The sequence below is a fragment of the Palaemon carinicauda genome, chromosome 37 (assembly GCF_036898095.1).
Source record: "Palaemon carinicauda isolate YSFRI2023 chromosome 37, ASM3689809v2, whole genome shotgun sequence".
NCBI lineage: Eukaryota > Metazoa > Arthropoda > Malacostraca > Decapoda > Palaemonidae > Palaemon > Palaemon carinicauda.
This window is the reverse complement of record NC_090761.1, coordinates 70670152-70684844: the sequence shown is the minus strand read 5'-3', so window position 1 is coordinate 70684844 and position 14693 is coordinate 70670152. Positions and strand designations below refer to the sequence as shown.

Sequence of the window (14693 nt, the reverse complement as noted above, 5' to 3'; positions counted from 1 at the left end):
AAAAAATAAAATCATACACAACAAAACATCGTTACAAAACCAAGGCAATGTATCTAATTGCAGATAAAATAAAGCTTAAAAAGACTAAGATACAACAAAAGGTTAAATTGAAAACACAATAACATTTTGGAGAACGAGCCGTCTCAGATTGTCAAACAAAATTCTTTTTCCATAAAATCAATTTACATATAACACAGATTTCTGTACCGTACTGTTTCGTTCCGAACAGTTGCTTAACCTAACGAGAAACTTCATTTTGCCTTTGGGGATGACAAAAGACTATTGAACAAATAGTACCATCTACCTTATTGTACCATCTTCATTTTCATGACCAAAATCATGACAACATATGATAAAACCAAATAATGGCCTTAACCACTTTTCTTTTGACTAGCTAAGTTACAAATATCATTGGAAAAACAGGATGCTATAAGCCCCAGGGCTTTAATAAGTCAGCCAAAATAGGTCTGGGTTCACGTAAAGCACCACAAACCAATTATCATTAATGACTTCTTAATCTAGATAGCAAATCTCTAGGTCACTCATATTTTTCCTAAATGATCTTCTTCTATAAAATGTTTTTTTTTCGTAAGCACAGTTGTCTTCCCTTGGAAGGACTTTGCTTTGGCTTTGAGGTAGACCGTAGCACCGATTGGCGGCCCTGCCTGACATCGCTTACACCCCAGGAGCGTATGTTCATGTGTTGTACCAGTCACCAACATCCTTCTTCCCAGCAGCGAGGAGTCCTGACACGGTTAGGTTCCCAGTTCGAGCTGTGTGAGGTGTCTTATGTTTTTAGAAGGTGTTGGAGTGGCTTTGTTTGTGTATTAGTCTGTAACCTAGATAAACAAACGTAAATAGGGAATTGCATTACGTGGAGTTGGAACGGTTGTTGAAATCAGTTAGTGACATAGCAAATGAAGGCGAGTAACCCTGCCCACTCTCCTGTCAAAGACTCTTCGCTTTTCACCTTTGGCCCTAGACCGAGAAAGGTAGGAAGTTTATATTTAAAGGACTCAAGTTTATATAGCATGAAAAAATACACATTACTTTTACAATTTCTTATTTGCTCCTTCGTGTATACCAATGTTTCATCCTTTAAGAGACTCACTTACAGATGGGTAGGAAGTCCCCCTACAACTGAAACAGTAGTCTTTTTCTTCCGTGGAATAAGCCGGTCTTCCTGGTTCTGTGATAGAGTGAGGGAGATTACCCCTAGCAACCTGCTATCAGCCCTAGGGATGAATGTGCTGATAGGGTCTGGCTAGTACTTGGTTGAATAAATAGCAATAGGCCAATGACGGAATCTTTCTCCCCCAAAGGGATATTGCAAAGAATGAAATACCTAGAGTAATACAGCCAATGGTTGGGTATTCATTCCAACATCTCCTTTATCCTGTAAAGGGTTAGGGATTCAATTCGCTTTCTAGCTGCTCGTAAAGGAAGGTGGGGGTAAAATTACTTGTTACTGATCCAGTCTAATAAGAATGGTGCTCAAAAATATACAAGGGAAAGGAAGAAATAGAGAGCCAGTCATTCTACCTTTCCTCAAGACTTGCATAAAAAACCTCACCTTTGACAAGTTGCTTACTGTCCCATATGGGCGCTTGGCTGGCTACACAACTACTATTGCCATCACCACAGGGCAAATAACAATAGTGTTGAAGGATTTGTCGATATACTTCCTCACCTGTCCAACTGCAAGATTCTTTAGAGTCTAAAATTAAATCAATACCGGTACCCCTGACTTCATGAGCTCTGGTACCTAGATCTACACAAAGTTGGAAGTATATGTTTTTTTGTCTCACAGACAAAAATACTTCTTTCTTAGTTCTGTCAGTGCTTAGGAAGAGATGCTAACACTCAAGTCTGAGATGGCCAGAGCCCTCATGGGAATAAAGGCATCTCTTATTGATTACCACTCGATTCTTGAAGCGAGGGGATGGAGAAGGTCTCAAATCTGGGTCATATGTCAATGGGTTCTGGGTTTGGTCACAAATTCAGTCATCTGACATAGACTTCAAAAATGTTATTTTCATTAGTAAAATAAATTTTTGAATATACTTACCCGATAATCATGTAGCTGTCAACTCTGTTGCCCGACAGAATTCTATGGAGGGATACGCCAGCTATCACAATACTAGAAGGGGGTGTTCTTACCAGCGCCACCTGTGGCCAGGTACTCAAGTACTTCTTGTTGACACCTCCTCAATTATTCCTCGGTCCCACTGGTTCTCTATGGGGAGGAAGGGAGGGTCAATTAAATCATGATTATCGGGTAAGTATATTCAAAAATTTATTTTACTAATGAAAATAACATTTTTCAATATTAAACTTACCCGATAATCATGTAGCTGATTCACACCCAGGGGGGTGGGTGAAAACCAGTGTACAAGATTAAAGGATAGCTAAGTATCCCATATTTCATATAACAGTTATCTCAAATAACAATGAAATAATAAGTACCTGGTAAGGAAGTCGAATTGAACCGTTACTCTGTCTCTTTTTTAAGTTCGTCTTCCTTACTGAGCGCAGCGTTCCTCTTGGAGGCTGAATCAACCCAAAGGTGCTAAAGTATACAGGGCTGCAACCCATACTAAAGGACCTCATCACAACCTTTAACCTCGGCGCTTCTCAAGAAAGAATTGACCACCCGCCAAATCAACAAGGATGTGGAAGGCTTCTTAGCCGACCGAACAACCCATAAAAAGTATTCAAGAGAAAGGTTAAAAAGTTATGGAATTATGGGAATGTAGTGGCTGAGCCCTCGCCTACTACTGCATTCGTTGCTACGAATGGACCCAGGGTGTAGCAGTACTCGTAAAGAGACTGGACATCTTTGAGATAGAATGATGCGAACACTGACTTGCTTCTCCAATAGGTTGCATCCATAACACTCTGCAGAGAACGGTTCTGTTTGAAGGCCACTGAAGTAGCCACAGCTCTCACTTCATGTGTCCTTACCTTCAGCAAAGCAAGGTCTTCTTCCTTCAGATGAGAATTTGCTTCTCTAATCAGAAGCCTGATGTAGTAAGAAACTGAGTTCTTAGACATTGGTAGAGAAGGCTTCTTGATAACACACCATAAGGCTTCTGATTGTCCTCGTAATGGTTTTGACCTTCTTAAATAGTACTTAAGAGCTCTAACAGGGCAAAGTACTCTCTCTAGTTCGTTCCCCACCATGTTGGACAGGCTTGGGATCTCGAACGACTTAGGGCAAGGACGGGAAGGAAGCTCGTTTTAGCCAAAAAAACCGAGCCGCAAGGAACATGTAGCCGTTTCAGATGTGAAACCTATGTTCCTGCTGAAGGCGTGGATCTCACTTACTCTTTTACCTGTTGCTAAGCACACGAGGAAAAGAGTTTCTAATGTGAGGTCCTTAAAAGAGGCTGATTGGAACGGTTCAAATCCTGATGACATTAGGAACCTTAGGACCACGTCTAGATTCCAGCCTGGAGTGGACAACCGACGTTCCTTTGAGGTTTCAAAAGACCTAAGGAGGTCCTGTAGATCTTTGTTGGAGGAAAGATCCAAGCCTCTGTGGCGGAAAACCGCTGCCAACATACTTCTGTAACCCTTGATCGTAGGAGCTGATAGGGATTTTACGTTCCTTAGATGTAACAGGAAGTCAGCAATCTGGGTTACAGTGGTACTGGTTGAGGAAAACTGCATTGGCCTTGCACCAGCTTCGGAAGACTTCCCATTAAGACTGATAGACTCTGAGAGTGGATGTCGTCCTTGCTCTGGCAATCGTTCTGGCTGCCTCCTTCGAAAAGCCTCTAGTTCTTGAGAGACTTTCGATAGTCTGAAGGCAGTCAGACGAAGAGCGTGGAGGTTTGGGTGTACCTTCTTTACGTGAGGTTGACGCAGAAGGTCCACTCTAGGAGGAAGAGTCCTGGGAACGTCGACCAGCCATTGCAGTACCTCGGTGAACCCTTCTCTCGCGGGTCAGAGGGGAGCAACCAACGTCAACCGTGTCCCTTTGTGAGAGGCGAACTTCTGAAGTACCCTGTTGACAATCTTGAACGGCGGGAATGCATACAGGTTGAGATGGGACCAATCCAGCAGAAAGGCATCCACGCGAACTGCTGCTGGGTCTGGAATCGGAGAACAATACAAGAGGAGCTTCTTGGTCATCGAGGTAGCGAATAGAACTATGGTTGGCAGACCCCACAGGGCCCAAAGTCTGCTGCAAACATTCTTGTGAAGGGTCCACTCTGTGGGGAAGACCTGACCCTTACGGTTGAGGCGATCTGCCATGACATTCATATCGCCCTGAATGAGCCTCGTTACCAGCGTGAGCTTTCGATCTTTGACCAAATGAGGAGGTCCCTTGCGATCTTGAACAACTTCCTCGAATGAGTCCCTCTCTGCTTGGAGATGTAAGCCAAGGCTGTGGTGTAGTCGGAGTTCACCTCCACCACCTTGTTAAGCTGGAGGGACTTGAAGTTTATCAAGGCCAGATGAACTGCCAACAACTCCTTGCAATAGATGTGAAGTGTCCTTTGCTCCCGATTCCATGTTCCCGAGCATTCCTGTCCGTCCAGTGTCGCACCCCAGCCCGTGTCCGATGCGTCCGAGAAGAGACGGTGGTCGGGGGTCTGAACAGCCAAAGGTAGACCTTCCTTGAGAAGAATGCTGTTCTTCCACCACGTTAGAGTAGACCTCATCTCTTCGGAAACAGGAACTGAGCCCGTCTCTAGCGTCATGTCCTTTATCCAGTGAGCAGCTAGATGATACTGAAGGGGGCGGAGGTGGAGTCTCCCTAACTCGATGAACAGGGCCAGCGATGAAAGTGTCCCTGTTAGACTCATCCCCTGCCTGACTAAGCATCGGTTCCTTCTCAGCATGCTCTGGATGCATTCTAGGGCTTGGAAGATCCTTGGGGCCGACGGACAAGTCCGAAAGCTCGACTCTGAAGATCCATACCCAAGGAAACAATGGTCTGGGATGGAACGAGCTGAGACTCCTCAAAATTGACCAGGAGGCCCAGTTTCTTGGTCAGATCCATAGTCCATTTGAAAATCTCCAGACAGCGACGACTTGTGGGAGCTCTTAAAAGCCAGTCATCTGACGGAGCCGGACACAAGGTCATGATACTGCTGCACAGTCTGTAAACTGACAATCATGGGCAAGCGAGGAAGTACAGTGACAACCCGAATCTGTCTAGACTATCTGGGTCGTACAGACAACTCCTTAACGGGTTGCTGAGGTTGCCGCACTGCGTCACAACAAGTCCCTTCTGTTGGTTGTTGAACGTCTTCCCCGTGACACATTGACTTTGTAAACAAAAATCCTCTAACAAGGACTAAGCTTGGACTGCATGTCATGCAACACAGCTCAAGGTCTATGGGAGCAGGTGTGGTAACAGACGGGATTAGCGGCTGAAGTGGAACCATTACCTTCCCTGTAAGCATGTTATGCTTAAATAAAAGTCCATAAGAGGTTATGCAGCTAAAGGCTCCCTCCAAATGACAGAGTCCTCAAGGGAATATCAGAAGGAGGGAGAAAAGAACTTTCTCATCTACAGGGACCTTATCCTAGAAAAGCTAAGTTCTCTGAGTGAGGGTTCACTGGTGCAAAAGCAGCAGACTAGAAGGCAACGTTATGAAACTGCTTGACAGTCTAGTGAGTTGGCAACAACCCAAGATATGTTGAGAAGCATGCGGTAAGGTATGCAGAGCATGATGAATGCAGAGTATGCTGTATGCAGAGCATGCTGTATGTAGAGCATGTGTTGTATGCAGAGCATGCTGAATGCAGAGCATGCTGAATGCTGAGCATGTAGTAAGCAGAGCCTGCTGTAAGCAGAGCCTGCTGTAAGGAAAGCAGAGCGTGTGCATGGCGTTTAACATTCCTCAGAAATTCCATGACCAGTGCTAGAGTGCTTTATGCATGCTTGCATGGGGTTTAAAAAATCAACATAATGTTTACCTTACATTCATAACTCATGATTCATATTTTTGCCATGGTTTGAAAATGGAGGTAAGGTATGCTGAACAGCAGAGTCAGAACGAGCTGGAACAACAACAGTGGAAGGTGCAGAAAGTTCCTGTTCCTGTGGTATGAGTGGAGCGTGAAGAGACCGAGGTTGCGCAGAACAAGGTAAAGTTCCCGCAAGCAGAGGTGTCTGAGGCGCAGGATCAGGGTGCACGGGTTGAGCTCGGTGCAGCAGCTGAGGAGACTGACTCACAGGTGGAAGAGGTGTACCTCCACCGAGAGTTGCACCACCGGTGGAGCAGCCAGGGGAGGAGGAGGAAGAGTGGGGTAATCCTCCTGATCCCAAACCGAAGGTTGCCTTAAAGAAGGCTGAGGCTGAACAACACTGGGAACAGCGAACACAGAAAGAGGTTCAACATCGTACGCCTGGCAGATGGTGCTGCGACTGGGTGCAGCGAGTGCAGGCGGGTTGAGCACAGGCTGAACGGGTGCAGGGGAGGTGCAACACTCTCAGCCCGACACTCACACAACAGGTCCGAAAGCTGTGCTTGCATGGACTGTAGTAGAGTCCACAACATCGTACGCCTGGCAGATGGTGCTGCGACTGGGTGCAGCGAGTGCAGGCGGGTGCAGCACAGGCTGAACGGGTGCAGCCGGTTGGTGCACCACCGGTGCAGGCGGGTGCAGCACAGGCTGAACGGGTGCAGGCGGTTGGTGCACCACCGGTGCAGGAGGAGGAGGAGGTGCAACACTCTCAGCACGACACTCACGCATCAGGTCCGAAAGCTGTGCTTGCATGAACTGTAGTAGAGTCCACAACATCGTACGCCTGGCAGGTGGTACTGCGATCAGGCGGAGCGAGCATAGGGGGGGGGGAGTGTAGGAGCACTCTCAGCCCGACAAACTGATGACTGAGGAGAGTCAGAGCTAACCCAATGACTGCATCCGGGTTGTTGAACTTTACTTCGTACGTCTGGCATAGGTCTGGACTTTACGTTTAAGAGGTCTTGAGACCTGAGACCAGCGTAACTCTGCCTTTATTTTCTCCTCTAAATCTCTTCTGCAGACGAGCAAAATAAGGGCTCAATCGTCTGCGGGTGGGAGTGACGGTCTCTGTAAGACACGCCCACAACCACCGAGGATACTTCTGTGCGCCGATCAAGGCCTGCCGAACCCTTTAATCCTTCGACATTGCTTCTCCCCTGGGCTTGGGAGCTTGCAAGAGGTCCCGGACTGGGAGGACGACTGGCGCGCACAAAAGTACCCTCACGCATAACACTGACATACTTTGCACTAATCACTTATCACTTTGATTTCTGTTTGCACTTATTTCACTGAACTCGAAACTTTAAGTGGTTTGTACCTGAAACACGCAATTCTATCCTTCTCAAAAGTTAGTAATTGCGAAAACAGAATTACAATGTAACAGAAAAATCTAATGAAAGAAAATTCAGTGGCTGGAAAGAGACTAAACACTAGATCACTCTAGAAACGTTTAGTTTCTTCCCCTAAAGAGACTAGGGATAAGAGCAAAACGATAACGACGTTACTCGTACGCCTGGCAGGCTTGAGGGAAACGTTTATCCTCTTTCTCCCTCCGTCTCTATCTCTCTCTCTCTCTCTCTCTCTCTCTCTCTTGACTTAGAACCTGAGAGAAGAGCCCAATCATATATATCGTTAAAACATATTATTGTTAAAGGAAAAAACTGAAATATTTCCCAAAAAGAAAGTTCCTTATTAGGATCAAAACCATTAAGTTAAGAAAGAATGAACAAAACGCTAGACACGGTTACTCTTACTGCAACGTGAAACCGTGAACATTCTTTCTCTATCGTAACGATAGAGCGCAAGTTGAAACGTTCTGAACGTCAACAACTGCCGAGACAAACAAAACGTTAGTTCAACTTTGAAAAAGTACAAGACTATCAAAGAAATTCTTTCAAAGACCTTAAAATAGCATAATATGTTAACAGGTAAAACCGAAATGACGGGCTCACGATAATTAACTTCGGTACCAAGAAAAGACCGCCTACTATTAGGAAGGTCGAATATAAACAAATATAAAAATTAATTTTAATAAGTTTATAATAAAAGGAAGTTAATCGAAGAGGCCTATAAGAGGCGGAGAGATATAAAATAAATCTATAACTTTTGTTAAGCAAAATTAAGAAAGAGAGTCTATACTCTCTTAGACACCAACACTTCCGTCTAAGGGAAGGGTCGGCCATTGAAAGGTGAACGAGAGTTCATACTCTCTTCGTCACCAAAATTAATCAAATTAATTCCAAAAGCTAACTAAGCTAAAAAAGAAGTTTCCAGTAAAGCGACAGCCGAAATCAAAGAGAAATACTTCACCAAAGTCGTGAAAATACTCCAAGAACATAAGCGTATCCCAGAACGTCTTGTCAGAAGCACGACAGAGGAATAATTGAGGAGGTGTCAACAAGAAGTACTTGAGTACCTGGCCACAGGTGGCGCTGGTAAGAACACCCCCTTCTAGTATTGTGATAGCTGGCGTATCCCTCCATAGAATTCTGTCGGGCAACAGAGTTGACAGCTACATGATTATCGGGTAAGTTTAATATTGAAAAAAGAGAATGCTAACTAAAAGACTGGGGAGTTCAATTTCTTTGGCAGAGGTCAGCAAAAAAGGGCATCCAGCAGATTTTTGTGTGTGGCAATCACCGCACACTCAATGTTGTAGGTCTGAATCCTCCCTGCTTCTGAAACATACTCCTTGAGCTCAAGCCAATGCATATACCCTTCTTCTTCTTCTTTAGATTGCCGGGAGCTTCTCTCCGGACAGGAGCTTTTTGACGGTGCGTCTAGCCCCTAGGTGGTTGAATATACCCAGAAGCTTTGGTGAATGGTAAACTCAATTAACTGTGCAATTATCTACTTCTTGTCGGTATTATTACGTTTTCACTTCTTAACTGCCCTTATACGACTTGAAGTGAGAATTAAATACCACTGAAAACTAGTACAGTAATCTCTCTTTTATCCGAAATTGCAAATAATAGCAAACTTTTGAGTATCACCAATAATTCTCTTCACGTGCATGGAATGGGGTAAATGCAGACCTGGTGTGAGTTAACACTAAGATTTTGTGTTTTTAGCGAAATTGTATAATTTCGTGCATTGTTTTCAATACTTTACGCACTCAAATAATTCTTATTCATTTGCATTCTATGAGTTGGTATCAACTTGGTGTGCTACATAAAGTGTATAGGTTTAAAGAGTTTAGATATTGTTCAGCCACAATTTTTGGAAAACCTTACCTTGACTAGGATATTATTTATCTCTATCTGCAATCCCCTTAGAGCAGTGGTTCCCAAACTGGGGGGCGCGCCCCACTAGGGGGGCGTGAGGATGATAAAAGGGGAGCGTGAAGTCATCTGCTCGAAATTACTTGTTTAATAGAATAATAAAATCATTAAAAGAACAAATATCTGTCATTACATACATGCATCCATCTCACTAAATTTGACCAGAAATTATGCCTTAGTCTCATAAGTATTTCCAAATATTATATGCCATGTTTTCAAATTATCTATTCTTAAAATTGCAACTCAATTTTGCCAATTTGCTAATGTTCAAACTTTTTTTTCGCTCACTTTGAACCAAATGTTTCGCTTTTAGTTACTGGAATGAACTATTATTTGTTTGAGTGGCTTTCATTATTAAAATGTAATACAAACAGAAATCTGTTTTCCTGTGCAATGCTAAGTAATAAATGTAAGAATCATTTCATATAAAAAAAAAGAGAGGAGTGGGGGCGTACGGGTCTACTGGAAGCGAAAAGGGGGCGTCAGGTAAGATAGTTTGGGAACCACTGCCTTAGAGCTATTAGTGTGGACATAGAACTAATAACTGTACTGCAGTTGCAGTTATTTTGGAATTGCTTAATTATTTACTCTCATTGTAAATATGTCCAGATAATGGAAAATTGCCTTCACGGGAGGTACAAAGCTAGTACGGTAGTTTGCTGAACCAGACCTGGTAACAAGTTTATCATTATGGTTAATGTAGCATGTAAAACATAGTTTGGTCATTTTGGGTTGGGCTAGATATGGTTGTGTTAAGTTAGGTAAGGGTAGATTTGGGCAGGTTTGGTTAGGTTAGGAAAGGATAGATTTGAGTAAGTTTGGATAGGAAAGGGTAGATTTAGACAGGTTAGGTTAGGAAAGGGTAGATTTGGGTAGGTTAGGTAAAGTAGATTTGGGCAGGTTAGGTTGGGAAAGGATAGATCTGGGTAGGTTAAGTTAGGAAAGGTAGATTTGGGCAGGTTAAGTCAGGAAAGGTAGATTTGGGCAGGTTAAGTCAGGAAAGGTAGATTTGGGCAGGTTAGGTAGATTTGGGCAGGTTAGGTAGATTTAAGCAGTTTAGGTTACAATAGGGTAGATCTGGGCAGGTTAGGAAAGGGTAGATTTGGCAGGTCACAACAAACAGATTCCTGGGTGCTGCTGATATTTAATCAAGACATTACTGCCAATAAATCCTCTGTCGAGTTCACACAAAAATAAGACTACAATTAGTATAAGGAACTAATAGAAAGTCTTACAAAACAAAGAGATCCCGAGGAAGTGACACCAAAAGACCGCATACACACCCGTAAGGGAGTGTCAACAAAGTGGCTGAGATAAAACCCAACAAGGTTATTGAATGAATGTGTGTGCTACCTAGAAATCCCAAACAGACAAATATAATACTCAATTTTGGAGAATGGATCTCCAAAATGCCTGACATCTTCACAAACACAAAATAACACAGAGCAACGAAAAACACGTCCGAACGTTCACGGGTGCTAACAAGGAATGATGGGAGAAGGATAGGTAGTGGTGGTAGTGGGGGGGGGGGGGGGGGCAGTAGCTGATCACACTGTAGTGAACGACACCTTGTAGTAACGGGGGATTTAGAGGAGGGAGAAGTCTAATTGGATAGGGATCTCTGGTAGTGGTATCACTCACCCCAGTTTTAATACCGACACCCTTTAGGGGTGAGCGAGCTGGATATATTCCTAGCATTCCATGCAACTTTTTTCTCTGGTATATTTAGCAGTATTTATACCTTTGAAATGGTGCTTTAAGAACCATTTCACGGAGCGACACAGATTGAGCACAGAAATAGGTTTTTCCTTCGTCAAAATCACTTTTTTAAGTCAATTTGAATTCAGACAAAGTAAACCAAAATTCTAGAGTATCAACCTGATTTAGCTTCAGCCTAGATCTGGCCAAATCTTTATACATGTATCATCAGTAGTAAATATTTATCTGTGCACCATACCCAGCAAATATCAAATCCTCAAGTTCCCCCCTTAACCCCAAAGGTTAAAGGATGACTCAATGCCCTTACCAAGTCACTGCCATTAGTGTGGAATCAACTGTCATCCAAATAGCAGCCACCAAACAGTAGTGAGTTGTCGAGGTAAAGTTTCGCCAAAACGGAATGATCTTATCTGTATAAAAGGCATTTAAAGAATTCTCTGTATGGGAAGATCACTTGCATGTTGAGCCGAGACATTATTTTATTTTCTAATAGACAATTAGAAAATTAATAAACAGACGTAAAGTAAGCGTTAAACATTACCAGTCGAATAGTACATCAAGTTAGAAATTATACAAGTAAATCTATTTGGAGTCTACCGTACTCAAGAATAAAGTAATCTATTAGGAACTGCACAGAAAACATAGATCTCAAGTCTTTAGAAAATTTTTACATTGTTAACTCGCGCTTCGTATGAAGTCTGCCATGGTGCGGCAAGTCGACAGCAGACAACGACCGTGACCTGGTAAGGGCGATGAGTCATCCTTTACCACACTCGCTTGGGACGCAACGTCCTTACTCATACAACCAAAATCCCACTTACTTAATTCAAGTGATGTTTTGGTTAATATTTCTCTTGGAAAAATATAGAAAATCATGTAAATATCAGAAAAACAAAATCAGTGCAGAAAATCCTTGCCTAATCTGGACCTAAGATAGGCTACTCACACGCTAGTTTAGCCCTAGTATCTTAAATATTTTTCCATTTTACTTAAAATTTATACAATGATATTTTAAATGATTTAAGAGTATATATACAAGACAACTTACCTGATAACGCAAAAATCAGGACGACAACAATAGCACCTTTGGCAACACCTAGTTTAGCACTCGTATCTCAAATATTTTCCCATTTAACTTTAAATTTACATCATGACAACTTAAGTGATTTAGCAGTATATATACAAGATAACTTACCAAATAACGCAAAAATCAGGACGACAACAATAGCACCTTTGGCAACACCTTGCCAACGACGTAATCACACGAGCAACAGGAAATGAAGACATCCCTCGTCTCTCCTCTCATTACACCATTAAATAAACCATTAAAGACATGACATCTCTAAATACCTCACCTGCGTAATGTCACGTCGACAATCACTATGATAAAAACCCCGCAATGTCAAAACACACCGATAAAAACCGCATAAAAATCTCGGCCAGGAGAAATCCGGCCTTGACGCTTTCCAATTGTTGACACTCATTTCCGAAGGGGATTCCTTCCTTATTTGGAATTACCCGTCCTTCTTACCTTCGTTCGTGAATCCTGCAATGTCCAGTGACCATCCATGCAATAACTGAAAGCCCTTGCGATGTTAACAAGCGTCGTGAGGCTTAGATATATTCATTCTTCCCAATTTAGTGCATTAGTCACTCGCTATCTCCCACTACAGGGTTGCTAGATTATTTTGACTGGATTATCGTACATAAGACTTAAAATTGTCGTTTTTTAACCAAAATTATCGTACAAAGTTTCAATACAATTATTAAGGAGTTACATGATTGACTTATTTCAAAATATTTGAGTATAATTGTTTAATTAAACACATATAAACACACATATTTATATACCTAAGGTATGTATCGTACATCGTACCGGATCTAAAATAATCGTACATGTACGATAATTATCGTAAGAGTGGCACCCCCTGTCCCACCAATACATTGCCCTTATTGTTTACAAGTTGGGAAAGAAAACAAAAGAGGATCGGAATGCTCTATCTGGTGGAGTTCAATCGTCTATTGTATGTAAATATGGAGTTCAATCGTCTATAGTTTATAAATACGTTACAACACCTTCCTTCGCTTATCTCGTCTATAGTTTTATTTTTTTCGTTTTCCTTCCTCTTCACGTGAAAGAAAATTGTTTATGGGATACTTTGCTGTAATATAGTTTTTTAATGTGTTCAATAAAGTATTTGTTTACTTCTTTAATCTATTACATTTTCGCTGAAGTTTTCCCTTCTTTCTATAGAAGTTCAAACTTGTAGCGATTTTTTTAATGTTGATTAGATTGACAGAAGCCTCTTCATAGTTTATATTACGACAGATCTATTTTAACGTTGTTACTAATCTTTATATATTGTATATTTTTTTTATTAATTACTTATCATTTATAGTTTATTTATTTCCTTATCTCCTTTCCTCACTGTGATACTTTACCTGCTGGAGCCCTAGGATTTGTAACAATTTTATTTTCCAACTAGGATTGTACTACCAGGCCGTTCTCCTGTAGGCGTTTGAGGACGGTGCGGACGTGCCTCCGGTGTTCCTCCTTGGTTTTCGAGAATATCATTCTGGGCGACCTACCATTCTGCGTCTGTTACGTCGACGACATCCTGATATTCTCTAAAACCAAGGATGAACACCAGAGGCACGTCCGCACCGTCCTCAAACGCCTACATGAGAACGGCCTGGTCGTACGTTTCGACAAGTGCATGTTAGGCACGGAAGGAGTGGACTTTCTTGGTCACCGCGTATCCTCATGCGGGGTAAAACCTATGACAACCAAGGTTGACGCCATCAAAAGGTTCCCGATACCTACAACCACCCGCCAACTTCAGGAGTTCCTGGGGATGGTCATTTACTACAGGCGCTTCATCCCCAACGTCGCACAGACCCTAATACCCCTCGACGACGCCCTGAAAGGGAAAGCAAAAAAACTTGAGTGGGGTTTTCCCCAACAACAGGCATTCACCCGGACGAAGGATGCCCTCGCGAAAGCCACCCCCCTGGCTTATTTCGACGACAACGCGCCCCTGCGACTGACGACCGACGCCAGCAACATCGCCTGTGGGGCTGTGCTGGAACAACTCGTCGATGGTTCTCCTCGACCGCTGGCATTCTTCAGCAAGAAATTGAAACCCGCCGAAACATGATACAGCACCTTCGATAGGGAACTCCTTGCCGTCTACCTCGCCGTCCGCCACTTCAGGCACATCCTGGAGGGCACACCCTTCACAATCACGACGGACCATCAACCCCTCGTACACGCTTTCACAAAATCGACAGACGCATGGTCCTCCCGACAACAACGTCATCTCGCAACAATCGCTGAATACGGGTGCACCATACGCTACGTTCCAGGAAAGAAAAACCCAGTCGCGGACGCCCTTTCAAGGATTGAAATCAACGCAATCCACCTGGGAATCGATTACACCAATCTCGCATCCGAACAGCGCACCGACCAAGAAGTACAGGATCACCTGACGGGGCCATCCTCGCTCAAGATAACTGCGATTCCCCTCAGACCAGCAGGAGTAACTATCCTCTGTGACACCAGCACCGGCCGCCCACGCCCCTGGATACTGGCCTCCTGCAGAAGAAAAATATTCAACATCATCCATGGACTTTCACACCCCTCAGGACGCACCACCGCTCGCCTTCTGTCTGAAAAGTTCGTCTGGCCAGGAATCAAAAAGGACGCCC

At 43.2% G+C, this 14693-nt stretch overlaps 3 protein-coding genes across 4 annotated transcripts in view; 2 read left to right on the top strand and 1 right to left on the bottom strand.

Annotated features, from left to right (window-relative positions):
- Positions 1 to 12660, bottom strand: part of tamo (PUB and ZnF_RBZ domain-containing protein tamozhennic) — a 41222-nt gene extending 28562 nt beyond the window's left edge. Inside the window, exon 1 of one of the 2 annotated variants that reach the window (XM_068361415.1) lies at positions 12517 to 12660. The gene's annotated coding sequence lies outside the window, so the exon portion shown is untranslated. Of the gene's footprint in view, positions 1 to 12180; positions 12260 to 12516 lie in introns of those variants that run through there. The other variant, XM_068361417.1, reaches the window with a different exon arrangement.
- LOC137629781 (uncharacterized) overlaps positions 1 to 14693 on the top strand; it is a 32649-nt gene that overhangs the window by 914 nt on the left and 17042 nt on the right. The window lies entirely within an intron of this gene.
- Positions 13626 to 14693, top strand: part of LOC137629364 (glutamate-rich protein 6B-like) — a 5694-nt gene continuing 4626 nt past the window's right edge. Inside the window, exon 1 of the mRNA XM_068360617.1 lies at positions 13626 to 13704. Coding sequence (XP_068216718.1) covers positions 13626 to 13704 — 79 coding nt within the window. The remainder of the gene's footprint in view (positions 13705 to 14693) is intronic.